We start from the raw sequence: 20420 nt of genomic DNA on the forward strand, positions 1-20420 counted from the left end.
CATGAGTTCTCCATAATGTCCTCAAAGTCCACCAGTCTGCACTGGGCCAGCGTGGTGGACTACGGCCTGAACCCTTCCCATTGTGGGAGGAGACCCGTGCCCTTTAGTGGGACGGTATTTGGTTAATATGATGATTATTATGTTGACCCACTAAAAAACGAGTTGTGGGTACAAAATAATTAAAATTTATCATCTCATCTCTCACTTCGGTCATCTTATCTCGCTAAAAATTAGCAGTTACCCCTGACTACTGTATATTGGATAGAAGCTGGCGTTACTTTGCGGAAATCCATGATATATTATGAAAATTAAGCTTAATTTTCATATCCTCTGACTACTCCCACGCCAAACATTGGTTTTCCCTTTTTTGCATGGAGTGACCATAGAACAATCTCTGCCACATGCCCGTAGTGCTTGCTTTCTCTTTGTATTAAAAACCAAGAACCTTCTCCGTGCAAAATTGTCTACCTGTCTCTGGAAGTCCCATACTTTTTTTTGGGAAATAAGCACACGAAATTTGCATAACAGTCGCTAGATGAAAATGATGGGAGGCTGTGTATGGTAGCCAGCTCTGCAGTCAGTTGATGATCAGTCGTAGCCCCCAAAAGCAATAATTATATGCGCATGAGGCTTAATGTTGGTGGACACAAGGTGGCGCGTTGAAGGACATGTTCCTAGCATTCAAAATACAAAATTTATTTCAAGGCGGCCTAATGTAAGCACTTTTGGAACGTCAAGTATGTCTGTTTGTAGTGACTTTACCACCGGTTCGGAAGGCAGATTCCACCGAGAAGAAGCCATTTCCATTTTCAACATCATTTTACAGTTTACAATCTATAAAATTTTCTATCTTGTGAGAGATGAGAGCGGAAATTCCTGCCCTGCAAATGTGGCTCTGTTTATAAGCACTGGTCTCCTGTTTATCATTAGGTGGGCTATGAGCTTAATCCATCAATTATAGAAAACCAGAGCTGAGTCAATTAAAACAATCATAAGTTCTTAAACTTACCTACCGAGTCTGTATTTTTGCCTGGGCCATTTAACTTGAAAGGTCAAACGTATATGCCCCGATAGTTATAAAACGTTGCACAACAATAAATATGTTTAAGGAAATCGTAAGTTGCCCGTGAGTCAGCGTCCAAATGCCACTTGGCTTGCAGCCAAGTGTTGGCGACTTGTTGAACTCGCCTGCCACCTGGCGCCGCACGTTTGGCGGGTAATACTACTTGGTTAATGAATGATGAAGAAAGCCCATTAGTTTAGCTACACCGTTTGTTTTGCGATCGTTAAGCGTTTTTGTATAGTCTAAAAACTAAATCGTAATTTAGTATACGGAAGCTTTTTAAGGATGGGATAAAATTCAAAAAAATTAAAGTTGATTTCAGTTTATTGTCATACTGGTAACAAACTGGGTACTGCGCTTAGGGAAATATGCTCAGAGCAAAATAACCTCTTTTCGTTGAGAATTTAGCTTTGACCGATCATTTAACAAACCTGGTGTTTGGCTGCATTGTATTGATTAGTCTTTAAATTTAAAATAAAATATAAATGAATAATTAAAAAACCCCTGACTTTTAATATAATGAACATTATTCTACTAGTCCAGTACTTTCATTTGATACCCATATTGAGGGAGTTGTGAAAAATACCTAATCTGCCATTTTGGCAGCATCCATCTTGGACCGATTTTCATCCATCAAATACGTATAGCCAAAAATTCTCCCGACTAATTCAACTTTCAAACAAACGATGACACACACACACACACACGCACACACATACACACAGAAACTCACACACACACACACGCGTCGTTTTTGCCTCGGGGGTTAAAAAGAGGAATCGACTCCGGGACCTACGCACAGCTCTACACCACGGAGGTAAGTTGGGTAGAGTGCTCCTCAAAACTCCGTAATCAAGTATCGCAATCACACAAATCGAGCGCCACTTACAGGCTGTTCGAGTCGAGAGAGCACTTCATTTGGTTAAACCAACATTAAAAGTGGCGTTTTCGTAAATTGTATTCGGTAACCTTAGTACAAACGAAAACGAGGCGTGTCGATCTATTCGAAGTTACTTACGTTTTTAATTTAAACACTTGAAATATCACTTGCTTCAAAGGTAAAGGAAATCGTCGTGAGGAAACCTGCATACCTGAGATTTCTCCATATGTTCTCCAAGGCGTGTGAAGTTCACCAATCCGCACTTGGCCAGCGTAGTGGACGGTCTTTATCTCCTTCTCACTGTGGGAGGAGACCCGTAGTAGGCCAAGAATGGTTTGATATGATGATGATGTCTATCCACTAAAACACGAGTTATGGTATAGAATAATTAAAATTCAATTTCACCTCAAAAAGCTTCACTCTAAAAATTGTTGAACTGAGCACGTAAATGTTCAGCATAACAGCGCAAAATAAAAGGGTGCGGGTGGAATTTAATCCTATCCTAATAAACTTTTACGAAATAACTTTACTGTCGAATTCGTTTTGTACATTAAAATATGAGGTGCACACTCTGGACGTGATGCGACTTAATGTCGCTAACGACATGTGATAAGACAAAAGATCGTATGCGTGTAGTCCACCACGCCGGCCCAGTGCGTATTGGTGGACTCCGCACACCTTTGAGCACATTATGTAGATCTCTCAGGCATACAGGTTTCCTCACGATGTTTTTGACTGCCAATTGGCGCAGTGGGCAGAGACCCTGCTTTCTGAGTCCAAGGCCGTGGGTTCGATTCCCACAACTGGACAATATTTGTGTGATGAACATGAATGTTTTTCAGTGTCTGGGTGTTTATCTATATATTATATGTATTTATGTATATTATTCATAAAAAAATTCATCAGTTATCTTAGTACCCATAACACAAGCTGCGCTTACTTTGGGGCTAGATGGCGATGTGTGTATTGTCGTAGTATATTTATTTATTTATTTAATTTATTTCACCGTTGAAGCAACTGATATTTTAATAACTTAAAACGCACATAACTTAGAGGTGCGTGATGGGATTCAAACTCGGCCCCCCGAAAGTGAAGTCGAGCTCCTAACCCAATGCACTATCCCCGCTTCCATAATATCATACAATACTTCGTCAAAATGTTTCCTATAAGATAGTTTAATATTGTATGCTAAAATACATTATAGAATATCTATATATTCTAAAAATTAATTTAAGTAAAAAATATTATAATCAAAACAACTGTCTGGAACTTTCATCTAGGCGGAATCTCCTTTTCTTCAAAAAACCGAAGAAATGTCCTTTACCATATGGTGGGGGGGCAGTAAAATTCAAATTTTCCCACTATCACTTTGAAATGCCAACGTGTTGGTTGCAAGGTTACAATGGAATATAGCGAACTTGTGCCAAATATACAATTTCCGTGTTTCAATCAAAACTAATATTATGAATGCGTAGTGTATATGTTTTCTTGTTATGTTATCTGTTTTCCCCTAAGCCCCTAGGGCCTCAACCGAACAATCGATTGTGATAAAATGCACTAAGATAGCATAAATTAATTAAAGATTAAGAGAGAAAACATCGTGATATAAGAGTGTTTTCTATCACGTTAAAACGAAAAACTTCTTGAATTTACTCTATCCCAACTTCCATATGATAAACATTTCAAAATAATATAAAAAATAAAATAATCCATAGCAAAAATTATCTTAGGTATCCAGTAATTAAAGTAAGAATTTGGTTGGAAAGACCAACAAACTTATTTTCGCATATTTGTAAAAAAAACCTTGTGTGTACTATGTACACGCGTTAGAAGTTATACTTCTTTGACGTAACGAGATAAAAATCTTTTCAATATTTTAATCTTTCGCCTTATTCTACGTTTGTAGAAAAAACGACACTAACAATAGAAAAAAGTTATTTAATTCATTGAAAGTTTTATGATAACGCATTTTCTATTTAAATTAAGTTTATTTCAATTTCACCAAAACATTATATCTTCATAAAGAAATGGATATAATGAACATAATTAAATTTGGAATACTAATAGACTCATTATCGGGCAACCAAGTTTCACTCAACATTAAAATATGAGATTTTTGTACAATTAAATCACAGGAATGGGCTCGCAGACTTTGACAATCGAAAGTGTACACTGAAAAACCTTGTAGCTAACTTCAGGGTGTCGGTTTTTTGTGACGGTGTGCGCGCGCATCGTAAAAATTTACTCTCATTATTTTTCCATAACAGGCCAAAAGTTGAAAAAATTAGGTTTTTAGAATTATGTTTCAAAACTTTACATAGTAAGTTATATACGACTAACTATATCGACTATTGTAGGTAAGATATGCGGGAACGCGACCGGGCAAAACATCGCGATACATTATGTCTGTACTTGTTGTCTGACGAGGCTCTGAATTTACCTAACTTCAAGAACTTTTGCTTTGTTAATGATATTCCTAATGAGGGGCACGCTTTTCCTTTTTCCTTATTGAGAAGAAAGGTCGCCTGAATAATTTTACAGCGGTATTACTCGAATCTCTGTATCCCTGGTAAAAGATTTGGATATAGTCCAATAATTTTCCAAGTTTATTTACCCAAATCTTTGGAACTTTTAACTTTTGGCGAAAATAATTGGACATTTCCAATTTATTTTAGATTTGTAAGGACTTAAGTTTAACTCATTATTTATTAAGTTACAAAATAGAATATTATGAGCGAAATATATATGATTTCATTTATTTTTGCCGACTCCTAAGTTGTGTTTTGTCGCGGGATTCAACAAACATTACAGTTATAATTAGCTAGCGTTTTAATCAGATTGAGACGAACCGCAATGCAACGCCTGTTTCCTGTCATGCGGATTTCTACCCGCGGTCCTATAATATCATATACCTTTTTCCTATTACACGGGCTGCACTCATGTGGTATGCGTTAAACTAAAGGCGCGCTATCATAGGCACGCGGGCAGACCACCGCGTGACAGGAAAAGGGGCCTTAGTTGGCAACGCAGTCGATACGATGCGGCACGGCACGGGCACGGGTCCCGCGCCTGCGTCGATGTCTCGCGCTAACCCGTGCCCGTGCTTGCAGGATGCACGCTGTGGGCCTGCACTCCGCGCTGGCCATCCGCCGCGAGCGCAAGCGCCGCGCCGAGCAGCAGCGGGCCCGCGAGCGCCGCTACTCCGTGCAGTCCACCGAGTCCGGCGTCACCTCGCCGCACTGCTCCACTGGCAGCCTCGAGCACCGACGCAAGCACCCACACGCGCCCGAGAATGAGGTCGTCTCCTCCGTCGGCATGCTCCACCTCGGGGTCGTATTCCTCGTCCTCGGCGTGTTCCTAGTCGCGTCAGGTTGGTTGCCCGACGACGTCACTTCCTGGAGCAGCATCGGATCCGTCAGCTGGTTCAACGAGCTCGTCTGCTCTGGACTGTTCGCACTCGGAGTCGGCATATTCTTAATAGCGTTGCACAAATACCTGACTAAAAGTGAAGATGATGCTTTGGAAGATTACGTCCAGCGTCAGCTCACGCGGTCTCGTTCGGGACATAGATTGGAGAGAGACGCGGAAACTGGTGGGATGCGAACGAAAGGTGCTCGCAGGGCGAAAGCCACTGAAGTTTTACCGGAGACGGTCACTGAAACTTACACAGAGCCGCCTGACAGAATGCATGGGTTTGTTAATGCACTTGCTTTAAATGGTGATGCGATGAGAGAAACTCCTCTGGAACAAATCGTGGAGGAAGAGATGTCGATAGCGTCCGAGAGCGAGCGGAGGCTGGGCAAGTTTAACAAAGACACGTACTCCACTCCATCCGTCGCTCCGAGCCTGAGTCCAGGGTCTCCGTCTGACACGAAAGAGTTGCTGTCCGACGGCCGCTACATGATCATGTCGAAGATGTGAACGTCCTAGTTCGACAGCTGATTAATTCCGTGCATCTTGCTTCTGCTGGACTTCTCTTTGATTTTATCAAAAATCATATTATTTCATCTTAAATTCTTGGTACATTTAATGTGAATGAAAAATGGTACAACCGATACTTATTCGGAGAAACCAATCAATTAAACAACGAAATATAGTGTCATAGCAATTATAAGGTTCCAATAAAGTCTTAATTCATAATATGAGCTTTTTGTGCTAGTAAGCTTGTATGTAAAGGTCACGGTATTGTATCAATTTTCTGTCTCCTTTGGGCTTACAGTAATCCTTGAGCTTATTGCGAAGTAAATTACTTTGGCTAAATTAATTGTGGCCTTCAGCTATCTGACTTTTGCGGAACCTGTGGAAGTTTAATATTTGAATTCGAATCTACGTTTATGTTGTACTACTTTTCTTTGATTAAAATAATTATTTCTGGGGCATCACCTCCCCGAGCAATGTATATCGATGCCCTTGCTATAAAATTCAATAGTTAGAAACTAATCCTCACACGAAGATATCATTGGACACTAAAACATAAAGATAAATCTACAATATATATAATAACCATCTAAGACTTTAAAGAGAAAAACGACATGGCCTCGACATGATAGTGCCACTTTTCCGCCGAGAGATGCGCCAGTTAGTTCCCATTTGTTTTATAAAACAAAATCATTAAACAAAATCGTTATACATTTTCACCTCTTGTTCCATAAACTGCAAACTAGCTTTTAACCTAAGCTAACTACAGGAGCGTGATGTAACAAAATATTCTATTCTATTTTCAAATTGCCAGTTTAATAATAATCGTTAAAGAGTCTTGATAATTCTTGCAGACTAATAAATTTGTGAAAAATTTTAAAACAAAAACGAAAGAAATGTCATTTCGTCCGATGACATTATAGTCTACAGAACATATAGTACCCGATGATATGAGGATGAAATAGTCATGATAAAAAAGCTCGCGGAGGTTTTGCCTTTTTTTTTGAAAAATATCGTATTAAAACTGAAAATATCCTATCCTCCATCGGGAAACAGGAAGTCCGGCATCAAAGGAATGTCAAAATTGGAAGAGAATCGCCATGCGTTGAAGGCTTTTTGAACGAACAGACATTGTGTGTCGTTGATGTGTCTTTGAACTTTTGTAGTTTCTTTCGTGTTACTAGTAACAGCAGCTACTATGAGTTTTGCAAACGTTTATTCATCTGCGCAAAATGAACGAATGAAAACACTTTTTTGTGGACTTTATTCGTTTATTTATTTATTTGCAAAATTGATAGCTACATCAAAACTAGAACTACAAAAAAAGCAATGGCTTGTTAAAATAAATGTCTTTGTTAAGATAAATTAGGTAAAAGATATTTTAGCACCGCAATATGTAGAGGCAAATTATCCATATATAACGATAACTAAATGATTTCCATTTAGCATATTAGTGTTGGCTTCTTTAGATTTGCAATGAAAATTTTTCACATAAACATCAGAAGTGGGATTCACCGAGTGTCATACGCCTTTAGAACGCTGTGTTGATTTTAATAAAAAAGTGAAATGCTGGAATGTACTATTGTAGGTTTGTGAATAAACAAAGTAATGTCTTGTAAATCTTAAACTTATTTTTTGTTTGACGATTGCGAAACTCATCGTAGCAATATGTAGTTGCATTTCAAGTCGCCACTGCTGCACAACAAACTAAGGCTTTGTGAGTTAAATGTTATTTTTTTTCACTAATGATTTGTACATAAAACAAAGATACATTCAATCTGTGTCCATTAAAGGAATGACAAGCAATCGTTACATAATTAAAAATATAAAAAAAAAAAAAGCGCGCAAATATTTGCTCATAACTTAGAACAATATTCATCACTCCAAAAGCATTGTATTCCCAACTAAAGATTATTGCCCAATTTTCGACATGCTTTACAAAATGCATTAAATTTTAACATATCTAGATTGGATCTTCGCTACGACATATCTGAAGTAAATTTTCGATTTTGGATTCAATAGATAGTTAATTTCGGGCGTGAGCTAGCTACGGATACTTGTATCTTTGGTTTTTAAGAAAGTTTATTTTTCGTTACATTACAGAAGGACCAAGTCATGTTAGTTTTAAGCGGTAAGTTTAGTTCTTTGATCAAATAGAAATTTCCATCAATAAATAAACTACAAGGCTTAAGTGGATGTTTATAATTATAAATTTAAAATTCAACACACGTTTAATGATGCGGATGAAGCCTGTATGGTGTTCTAACTTCTACGTCGAGGCAGTGTTCAAGTATTTTCCTTTCTTCTCGTTTTGCTTCATATATCATTGTAATTTTTCTTTCAATGCTATTGTTTTTCGATTTGTGTGTAGATCGTTGACCATACAGTCTATAAAGAAGTTTTTTTTTTCTTTTATTAACTGGAGTCTTCGAACTCAAATTTAACTTTCCAACTTTTTTAAATTGTTATTGCCAAACTTTTAATGCCAAAAAAACGTAGCGATACATAAAACAGGGCAGTCATGAAATACTCTTGAAATGGCTGGACTGTCAGTATTTACCTTGCACGCACTGCAGACTCAGCCCGTAACTTCGTAAATGTATAACAAAGCCAAGATTTGTTTACAAGAATGGAAATTTGTATTCGAACAAAATCAATCATAAATAATTGGGGATCGAAACAAAGCACAAAGTTTATCGCGCTTTTATTGTGCTGTATCTTAGCAACTGTTTGTATTATGTTCCTAGACCAAGAGCTGGGGAATTATTCGTTCAAACGCTTGTAACTTCGGTAGAAACAACAAATATTTACAATGTTTAAAATTGTTAACCTTGTTTGGCTATCCTTGTATCAACTAACTTGTTAAATGTTATATTCAAGCTATTCGCTAATTTATTACACACAATATAAAAGCTAAAAAATATACGGCCAAAATATCACATTGACAAATATATAATTGCGTAAAAAATAACCAAAATTATTTGTAAGAAAACCCTATTTATTTGGTATTAAGCTTATATTAAAGCTTATATTAATGCAATCTTGGACATAGTTTATTACGATAAGATTTGCATGTCGTAAAAAATATTCGCTATCTAGTTTCTGTATTTATTACACTTTAGCAAAAGTTAATCTGTGTGAACACTTTGAACAAACAGGTTACCAGCTCTCGGTCTACAGTCGTCTATATGCTGTTGATATAAAATATCGGTTACAGCTATAAGCGGCCTGGGCCCTTATTACGAGATGACACGTCGATGGTTTTCGAGTATCGAGACACTAAACCTTAGATTAAAAATAGCCTTATTCAGCTAGTTCTAAAAGCTCGGGTTTATTATTGACCTACAATCAGCGAAGACTTTGTAAAATATAAATTAGTATATACGACTCCAGAATAAGGAGAACAAAGTACAATTTATTTTGACGTCATAGTGTTTCCTCCGTGATGGCTGATTAGTGCGTTACGTTGCGTCGATGCAACGGATCAACGCATTGTAAACACAATTGCGTTACAACGACGCAATGTTTTAATGCGGCATGTAATTTAAAATTCATGGAAAACCAAGCGGCGTCGATGCTACGACAACGCGACACAACGTAACGCAACGCATCAACGAGCCAGAGCTCACTTGAACCAGCGACTATCTCGTACTAAGGGGCAATCTTGTGTATTTTACTAATGAATCGTATTTATTGGCTTGAGACTGATTGGTTGTTACTGTTACTGTTATATTAATACATTCCGTGATTTTGGTAATAATTTTATTATTAGAGTGTGTAATGAAACACGATAGAACGGGACCTCGAGTGTATATTTTAGAGCATTTTCAAACGAATGAATGAACGAATCACATTAATATTTTTTTTTTATATAATATGACCTTTGAAAAGTAGATCGCAACTGCATTTGTGGGAATCGAATCCACGGCCTTGGAGTTAGAATGCAGGGTCACTGACCATTGGCTATTAAAATTAATGGCCTACAATTTGTGACTAGCAAAAACAAGTGAACACTAAGAGTTTTTAGTTTTCTAAAGAATAAAAGTAAAAGGTCATTCGCTTTTCTCAGACAAATAAATATAGAGAGCCAACGATTATGAAATCTGAAGCGAACTGCAAAGTCAATGTTGTACGATAATTCATACAAACCTAAATAGTACACTAAGTTACAGAGCTCACACCACAATTCAATTACAATCACGGCCATGCGATATTGCGAGATCAATAGCGTAGTGCGTTCTTCTTTTATACGTTGAAAATAATTATTACTTTAATCACTATACTTTTTATATATTAGATATTCATTACTGGATTTTATATATACATTTATATTTTAAAAATTTGGTCTACTTGTCCTAGAACACTTGGTGGCCAGGTCACTTCCAATTTATGCATTATGATGCCTTTATCGCCCCACGTAACGTTGCGTAATATTACCTAATTTTCAAAGCAGAGTAACCAACTTAAGTCATTAATTCAACGGCGCCGTATTACATACGAGTCTTATTAAAAGCAACATTTAAAAAAACTTTAATATATAAAATGAATTTTATGACGTAAATTATGACACCGCATCATTCCAGGCCTCACGAATTTTACGTCAAATTTTAGTAAAGATGTGCTTTGATTGAATATAATGGATAATTGTGTTGTCATAAGACAGCTAATTGGCTTGCATTTAAGGTACGGTAAAAGGCATTTAAGGTAAGGCCGTGGATTCGATTCCTACAACTGAAAAATGTTTTTGTGATGAACATGAATGTTGTTCAGTGTCTGGGTGTTTATTTGTATATTATATGTAAGTATTTATGTAAAATATTCATAAATTAATAATTAATATCTTAGTGCCCAAACCACAAACTACGCTTACTTTGGGGCTAGATGGCGATGTGTGCATGGTCGTAATATATTTATTTCTTTATTATTTTATTATTGTTTATTATGTGATATGCATCAATGCTGCCATCTGTGGGTATATGCAAAAATCTACACTCGTGGTTATTCAATAAAATTATTAACTTAATTTGTTATGCTTTTTTTCCTGAAACAGTTGTGCCAAACTTATTTTGTTTGTCGACCATACATATTATAATAAAATAAAAAAGACTTATTATTCATAACCATCTATTTGTATGACCTTTTTGTAATATATTTTTGACAACTTATCAGGAAGAAACTATTTGTAAGACTTAATTTAGTTTGACAGATTCCCTAGGGAAAGGAAGACCCTGGGGATAAAAATTATGACATATAACGTTGATTTGTATGGATGTGTCGATACAAATTCGTATGGATGTGTCGATTATTACATTTTACCATCCTTATATGACAGATTTACGTTGAATCATAAGTCACGTCATTTCTCGGTAACTTACCCTAGGGGCAATACATCTCTAATATAAATTGTTATATTCAATTTCATTCAATGGATAATTATTTAGTTTGCGGCTGTGAAAAAAACTATTTTTAAGGATTTATATTATTTGGCTATAGTTTAGTTTTTATAGTATATTATTCATTATAATTTCTGGTCAATTTATATTTCTCATTCTAAGCTTTCAGTTGGATGGGCAATGTGAAATAAGAACCCGTGAAAGTTTAAATATAAAAACTGATATTACATGTAAACATAAAATAAATTAGTCGTAGAATTTTTTAACACAAGCTAATCTTTGCAATGCAAAAAAAAATTGCAATTTTTATCTCTTTAATATATCTCAACATAACTGATAGCGTTAATTTTACACTGTATCCATACAACTTTAACTGTAGGTATTGTCATATGACTGTTATTCTACTCCGTCTCATTCTAACTCTACATAATGTCATTGTATGAATAAGATTTTATTACAGAATACCTTGAACGCTTACGCAATATTAGCTTTTGGTATTTTAATGTTTCACATTTTGGTCCTGTTTCTATTACAATGTAATCATAATCAAGATTTATATAACGAAGCATATTATGACGTAAATTTTGCCTCCTCTTTATTCTTACGTCAAAAATTGCAGATAAACCTGTGTTATGGTTATTATGTAAAAGATAATCAGCCATTTGGATGTAATTTCTTGTGGTATACATTGTACCTTCTTACATTTAATCGAATTTGCAGATTACTGTAGAATTACTAATTAGGTAATGATGGCTGTATACAACTTCTTAACGAAATTGAAGAGATAAGTCTGAAACTAGTGATATCCTTTTCACGATGATTAAAGTTGAAAAGGATGGCATTACTTTCTTAAAACAATGTATTGGCATTGTTTAGAAAAACTAAGAAATACTATTAGAAACTTTACCGTTAGAAATATATTAGAAAAATTGGAATGCTTTAGACGTTTGCTAACATTGAATAATACTAAAAATGTATGGATAGTATATAATTGAAAAGTTCCTCGTTTTCTAATATTTTCTAACAATTTTTATATTTATAATTGTACTTGTCGCCTCTATGTCTTAGTCATGGCTAGCTTGTGAATATCGTGGGTGTAAGATAAAATGTCGAAGAGATAATGATAAATTAACGCCTACTTACATATTTGCAAAGTAAACGATTCTCCACTTATTAATCCAATATAGTTTTATCTCTTACGCTTAAAAAATTGCTGTGGCATAATGTGTAAGCAAGACTTTCTGAATCGGTTACAGGGACATGATTCTGTATGACATTAAAGTCATTAAAACGTATGGAATACAATTTGTGATGTTGGTTTGTACACTACCTAGAAATACCTTAACTGTCAAAAAATCTAAAATCATATCTGCAAGCTTTTTTTAGTCATATGACAATCAAATAGCCTTTACTAAAATATTGACGTCAATCGTAATAGTAGGAAGAATTGTCAAAATTGACGTCTGAAATTGAATTTTTTGTCAGGTTCTAAACTACAACGTAATTCAGAATCAAGGTCAGGTACCCTCAGCGTAATATTTCAAGTACAAATACAAATTTGTCAGTTCAGACAAAACTTACACAGGGCACCGCAAGGTATCGCAATTTAGGTCATTGGCTACATTTACAAATCTTTGACCAAAATGTGTGTTGAAAACCATTTGGAGAAGTGCGCTAGCCAATCTGAATGATTGTGGCTACCACGTTGATTGTGATTATAGACTTATTATGTACCATATTCGCTTTGTAACTGCCCTGATCCTCTATGAAGTTCGAATCTTAACTTGCGGGTAGCATGCAATTTATGACACAAATTTTGACAGTTATTGTATGAACATGTGTCAAATATCACATCACAACATGCATATTACTCGTCGTTAAAATTTAAATGTCATACAGAAGCTCTGGGCATCAAGTGAAAGTATTTGCTTAAAACCTGTCACCGGACTAATTTGGAAGGGAAGTAGGAGTTCTAAAATTTGCCGCTTGAGTGCCGTAAATTTTTCCATCCCATGGTAATTTTTTCAACGTCAAGTCAGGTTTCACACAAGGAAATTTACTCGACGCTCAGGGTAATCGTAAGTTTTTAAGGTAACAAACGTGACATCATAGTAACTGTCAAGTTTGTATGAATTTTTCAAATAGCGTTGGTCGTCCATACAAAATGACAGATTTACTTTGGAGCTTGGGGTCACGTTTATTTACTTGAAAATTTACACTAGGGGATCAGAAGGATTTAAGACGAGATCTTACAGTCAGCATCAGAATTATATGATGTCATAAAATATATGTTAGTACATAATATTATGATTATTATAAAATACGTATTTTGTTATTAATTAGAAAGACTTTAAGGACAGATTTCCTTATATCCTGCCACTTATAACTGGAGTGCCTTCAAACCTTTATCGTTGCCATAACATCTAGGATCCCAAGAAATTTTGTTAATTTGGGACAATTTCAGCATACCAATTATATAACAAAGAAAAATAATACGCTAAAGTTAATAATTTATTTATATTGTATATATTTCTATATTACACTTTTAAGTAACATTTTCTATTCTTTATTCAAATTCAAAACAGGGTTACTTTATAACTTACATTTGAAACGTCAAGTCTGTCTGTTTGTAGTGACTCTACCATCTAAGCCGGCCAGAAATATCAACATTTTACATTTTAGCATTCATTTTCGGCTCCCACAAGATAAATCTTGTAGAAGCCGAAAACTGAGCCGAATTCTTCCAAGCAACCTTGCAAGCAATCTTTAATCGACTTTGTTTGTGGAACCTTGGTAAATTGTCTGACTGGCTACACTTTGAATTATTAATTAATAACTTTGTGGTCTTTACTCATAGTCAATAGGCTATACTTAGCATGTCATAGAATTTTATTTCATATTTAAAAGAATATTCTATACGAACCCCAGAAATACAACCTTTCGCGACTCAATGTTTTTTGAGGGTTTGAGGCATGATTGTAGCCAATTCCAAGTCTACTGTAAAATAAAATGTCACATAAATCTGGTGCCGATTGTACATTTTTAATTCCCTCGCCTTTGATGACTAAATATGTAAAATGCACTTTAGTAATAAAATGATAGCGTGAATTTGTTTATGCACATATTATAATAATACTATAATTATGAAATTTCTCGTGCCTATACTTTTATAATCAGGTATTTTTGATAGTAAATTTAAGAGTTTAAATTCGTACTCATCACGTGTAAATATGTCACGCGTTTGTTTACTATATTCGATCATTTTATAATAAGAGTCCAAGAGCTAGTGGAAACATTTGAGGAAACACTTGTTGGAAATCGTAAACCAAACGTATCGTAAAAAAATCGAAAAGTGAGCTACAGCTTACTTTAAGCCCAGTATCGAGACTATCTCGAGAGGAGTTGGTTTTTTACAAAGATTGTTCCATAAAAATATTCATTGTGATATACTGTTACAAAAAAATACAGTTCGCAGTGAATCAGTTCTGGCTCCATCTTTGGTTTTAAGTGAATTTTGTAATCAAACTTAATTTTTTTTATTAGAGCCTCTTTTGGAACCCTCAATATATACTCAACAAACATATAGATAGGTAGATGTATATTTTTCAAATACACGAATTTTATCGAGTACCTCCTAAAAATGTCCACCAGCTCTTTGGCTATAAAAGAATGCCTTCATATTTCTAAAATAAATGGCCTGTACTTTTGAAGGCTAAACTAAAAAGTTACATAAAATTCGATTACATATTATTATACGAAAAAGTGAAACTTTAACCGACGTTCAACTTAATACTTTCTCTATTTCGATATAATGAAAGATTTTCAGTGAAATGATTATGATAATTTTCTGTATTTGTTAACTTACGTGGGCTCTAAACGTGCCCTGGGACCCTAGTCTGATTTAAAATTATTTCAGTTTTCATTCAATGACATAATAGTACGAATGAGAAAAAACGCAAAAGTGTGTTAATTCGATTGTTTGTCCTTCCATTACGCCTTAACTAAGCAAACAACCAACTTGGTTTAAAAAAATAATGGTTCCCTCGGGATTCACTAAAAACGCGGATGAAGAAGGCGGGCAACAGCTAGTATTTAAAATAAATGAAACTTTCTTTGGTGCCTACACTGGGCAAGCCTGTACGGTCGGTGTCTATTCAAATTTTGCTTGTACGCTCGGTTACCATCACAACTTGCACACTTATATTCCTAATATACCGTTTCTCATAATAATTGATTAATATCGAAAAAAAATTGTTTATCATCAAAAGTACAGATAGCAATAAAATAGCACAATTCTATTCAAAGCAATACGTAAATACAGGCATGCTTGCTCTAGATTGTAAGAACATTTCTAATCGCACACGGTACTTTTTACACTAGACTAAGAAAAAAAGATAGACGGCAAACTTTGATTATAAATGACAGATATTCGCGGTAGTCATATAAAAAAAATGCCTGATACCTGAACCCTTATTGTTTTATAAACAGGGCATGGGTCCCTACTCAGAATAAAAAAGGCTTAGGCCGATGTCTTACAAGCTGGCCCTGCACGGATTGGTAGACTTTACGCGCCTTTAAGGCGTTATGGAAACTTCAGGTGTGCCGGTTTCCACACGATGTTTTATTCAAATTTTGAAGCAAGTGATATTTTAATTGACATAACATAACACCTAGATGTTAGAGGTGAATGTCGGGGACCAACTCAGTCCCGCCGAAAAGGAGAGCGAAGCCCTATCAGCGCTCCTATAATATAGTGAGTTTCAGACTTTATATATTTATTACTTAGGCATTAAATGTACACTTTTGGATTTACAGAGAACCGCACTGTACGTTGTACCGATATTGCGTGATGGCATTACAGCACGCACAATTTGGTGCACTTAGAAAACAAATTTTGTGTGAGAAGCTTCCGTCTATCGTTTTCACTTCGTCTGTGACATTTTAGCACAAAAAATGAATTTATATATTATACTATATTATGTAAAGAACAAGTTATAGTGTATTTATGTCTAACAATTTAGTTTTTTTAATTAACAATTTTGGTGTCGTGTCGCTCAAAGTTTAGTGTTACCTAGTAATGAATTTTTTTATGCAATTTCGATGTCGTGAAGAGTTTTTATAAACGCTTTTGCGCCTTTTTAAACAATTCTATGCGTGTCGTGCGCACTACTTTAATATATTTGACTGTATTCGCTGTCTTCTGTGGGTTTTGACCTCCTACTTCGATCGATCAATGATAATCATGATCAGCCAATAAATTAAAAATAATAAAATTGGTTGTCTGTTAAGTCGGCTTACTGACGATAGTTGAACGTGACAACGGCGTAAGAAAATACTGATGGAATGGTTGCATTTTTAAAAAGAAAATTTTAATTTTATTTGTTTGATAGATATTATCGTTGCTATAAACAATTACACCACATTCACTTTTCACTGCACTTCATCCTTGCCGAAAACATGTAAATGAATTATTTGTATGGAAGCTGTCAAGTAGGAGAGAGACAGACGTCGAACGCGGAGGCCGACTGTGCCTCTTTATCGCTCGTTCCGCGCTCTCGCTTGCACTTCAAGCCTTGAATGGAACGCCTCAGAGCGAGGTAACTCCGCATACGTCATGTTTTTTCGTGCATGCAGCCGGCTCCATCGAATTATAAGACGTTGTTACGTCAAAATTAAAATAAATTAAGAATTCTTATTATAATCATGAGAATCAAAGCATCAAAAAATTTCCCAAATTGAAATTTAATAATTTTTGGGTAATAATTTCAAAATACTTATGTTAACAGTTAGGAGGCGTCTCACAATTTTTGATTAAGTTTAACATAACCGAAAACCATTATCAAATTAACTAAATTGTTAAAAACTGTTAGGAATTCAGTTCTTAACACAAAAACGAAAAAACAGATAAGTCAATCTGCTATAGGTAATGGGCGAAACCTACGCAAAACAGCGAAAGGTCTTAAGACATTTCAGGTTTGTATTTTTGAATGTGATGTTTGAATCGATATTAATACATTCTCTATAAAAAAACGCTATGAAAATAAAAATGATTTCTTTGTTTTTTTTCGTTCGACATGTCATAAAAGTCTCACATTTTTAATAAGCATTATAGAGTACTAGTATTATTAAATAATAATTCCGAAACTTATTATTCCTATAAATTGTTCTTAATTTTACAATGATTGTGATTTTTAAACTTCATTTGTATATTTTAGTGCATATAATTTATACCTCATTAAAGTACTAACTGCAATGATTTTAAAGTGTCATATAAATAAGGCTACTTTTAGATGACATTTCCCAGTGGGAATACCCACTAGGATATTCGAATTAGCCTTATACACAGACGGTTGGAAAGGATGTAGGGGCTACTGATTGGGTATTCATGATAAAGAAAACATTTACGCGATTGATAATTTTGAGGAAATAACTGCAAAAGTTTTAAGAAAAAACAGGTATAACTGCATATAAATTACGCATCGACATAATCGGTATCTACGCGGCATTGAACCGAAATGCTGCGTAACTTTTGGCAGCATTTTTGTCGATGGGGTGGTATCTATTTACACCGTAAGCATCCCACCGTAACAGCCCAGAGAAAATTAAGAAGAACAAAGAAGAATTTATGAATTCCAAAACTGCCTTCGCCTGCTATTTAACTCGAGACCTTACACTTATATGACGACCGCGCCGGGGAGGTCGCCGTAGCATCTAAAGCCTTGCCGCTGTCTGTCCCAACAGATACATATTTACGTTTCTTTTTGCGGAGTTCTTGTTAGTTTTCTACCTGTTTTTATACCAAGAGTTACTTCCTTTCCATCGTTTTCGGCTATTTCGTAACGTCACTTGAACTCACGAATATTTAAACCTCGCCTTATTTATCAATTGATAAAAACATATTGTAGATAATCGAAGTAGAGTTTATATTTTAATAATCTGAAAACAAAAAGTACGTAGTAACTACAGTAAATAATTTAGAGCATAAATAATTCTCAATAGTTACTGAGTAATAAGATGTGTTTTAAAATATAACATCTACTTCTAAAATAATAAATCCCATTGAGAATAAACTTCACTTATGAAACATGCCCACGTGACGCCACGCGCTTTTTGCAACACATTTGAGGTGGCGTAAAGTGAGGTGGACTGTTGCCACCATGTTTACGACATATAGCTTGAGTACTAAATCCATAGCACAAACCGGTGCCTTCGGAAAACTCTCTTTTCTTAACTCTTCCAAATTTTCTACTTCAATTGTAATTGTACTTAACCATACCTAAACAACGAAAAATTCGTACCTTTTTTAGTGATTATGATAGTAAACATACAATTAAAATATAATATTAATAAAACTTATATGATTCGTAAGCCATGATTGTGTACAAATAAAAATCATGAATGAAATATCGATCATGATTTTTATTAGTACATGACTGCCGCGATAGCAGGTGAAATAAAGTGAACACACGATTTGTCTAAGCATTTATATTCAATTAAATAAAAGCATTTATTTATTACTTTACATTCTCAATTTTTCGCATTACGGCCATTGTTTATACCTAAAAGTTTATATTAATTTTTATTCCTTCTATCTTTTTTCTTGCTATCCTGGATCCTAGTTTCTATACCATTCAAATTGTACGTAATTACTGTGAATCTAAATTGTGATCGCTAATGATTCATGTATGTCCTTCTTAAGAGAGTTAAGTCAGTTAACTCTCTTAAGAAGTCTCTTAATCGTCATACAGGCGTTTGCAATTTGAATGCTATGGATAAATCAACGTGCTCTATATATTTTTCCAGCTTACATTCTATCCCCATTTTTACCTCTTTCCAAGGCATTAAGGTTCTCAAAATAAATGTTGATATAATTACTTCCTACGTTTAAATTGTACGAAATTATCATTTATTGTAAAGTTAAAAATTATTTAAAATAAAATAGATAAATTTATGTAAATTATTTCACTAAAATAAAATAAACTTTTGTAATATTACAATATTTTTACACACGTTTGAGAGAAAATGTTCAACAATTTTTAATTAACATAATAATATTAAAATGCAGTTTAAACATATATTAATAGATCAATTTCTTAAAAACTATAAATAAATAACACTAGACTCTCTTAATAATTTACATTAATATCCAACACAAATAACGATTATCAAATTCATATTTTTTGAATTTTTCTATTATTAAACAACATATACAACGTTTTCTCTGAAACGTGCCTCTTTTGACTTACACCGTTCCACGTTAGAAAATATTTTATTTCACAGAATTTATTACACTTTTTATTATAATAAATTAATAATTACAGAACCTAATTCTTTTATTACCCTTTATTAAAATAACTATCAAAATTTAAAAAGTAGTCAATCTAAACTTAAGTCTACAGATAGCGATTGAGTTATTAGCCTCCCACCAGAACAGACCAGACCCAAATTACCCCAGCCGGGGATTGAACCCATGACCTCCCACTTACAACCACAGCGCCCACCGCCGCGCCAAGGAGGTCGTCCAAAAGGACTAGGTACGTCCTACGGGCTAGACGTAAAAATTAAGGAGTCGAATGCGCAAAAGCGCATGCGAATGATTTGAATCTTTAGTAAGCACTTCAATAAATATAAAAACAGTTCTTTAAATAATTTTCCACGTTTCTGATACGAAACAAATAGTGTCCCACAGCCACAACTACTCCCACTGTCACAGCCATCCCCACTGCAACACCCACTCTCACTGCAACACCCACTCTCACTGCCAAACCCACAACCACTCTCACTGCCACACCCACAGCCACTCTCACTGCCACACCCACAGCCAATCTCACCGCCACACCCACTCTCCCTGCCTCACCCACAGCCATTCCCACTACCGCACCCACTCTCACTGCCACACCCACTTCCACTGCCACACCCACAGCCATTCCCACTGCCACACCCACTACCCTTTTTTTATCTTAAAAGAAGTACTGAATCGTGTGAAACTAGTCAGAAGACATGTGAGAAACTATATAGATAATTATTAATATTTTTAGTTCGTTTATCCTGATTTAGCTGAGAGTGGCACCTAAAATCGGGTTCGAGTTAAACACATCCATATTTGAAGTGATTATAAAAAGAAGCATCAAATTTGGATTACCCTGCAAAGAGTTATTCACATAGA

The 20420-nt window shown here is 35.0% G+C and overlaps 1 protein-coding gene across 3 annotated transcripts in view; it reads left to right on the forward strand.

The window, feature by feature from the left end:
* The window catches only part of LOC120629298, a 109042-nt gene that overhangs the window by 71811 nt on the left and 16811 nt on the right, over positions 1-20420 (forward strand). The window contains exon 2 of one of the 3 annotated variants that reach the window (XM_039898201.1): positions 5054-6059. The exons of the other annotated variants lie outside the window; for them this stretch is intronic. Coding sequence (XP_039754135.1) covers positions 5055-5864 — 810 coding nt within the window. The 5' untranslated portion in view covers position 5054 and the 3' untranslated portion in view covers positions 5865-6059. Of the gene's footprint in view, positions 1-5053; positions 6060-20420 lie in introns of those variants that run through there. 3 annotated transcript variants of the gene reach the window in all.

The sequence above is a fragment of the Pararge aegeria genome, chromosome 14, assembly GCF_905163445.1.
Source record: "Pararge aegeria chromosome 14, ilParAegt1.1, whole genome shotgun sequence".
Classification (NCBI taxonomy): Eukaryota; Metazoa; Arthropoda; class Insecta; order Lepidoptera; family Nymphalidae; genus Pararge; species Pararge aegeria.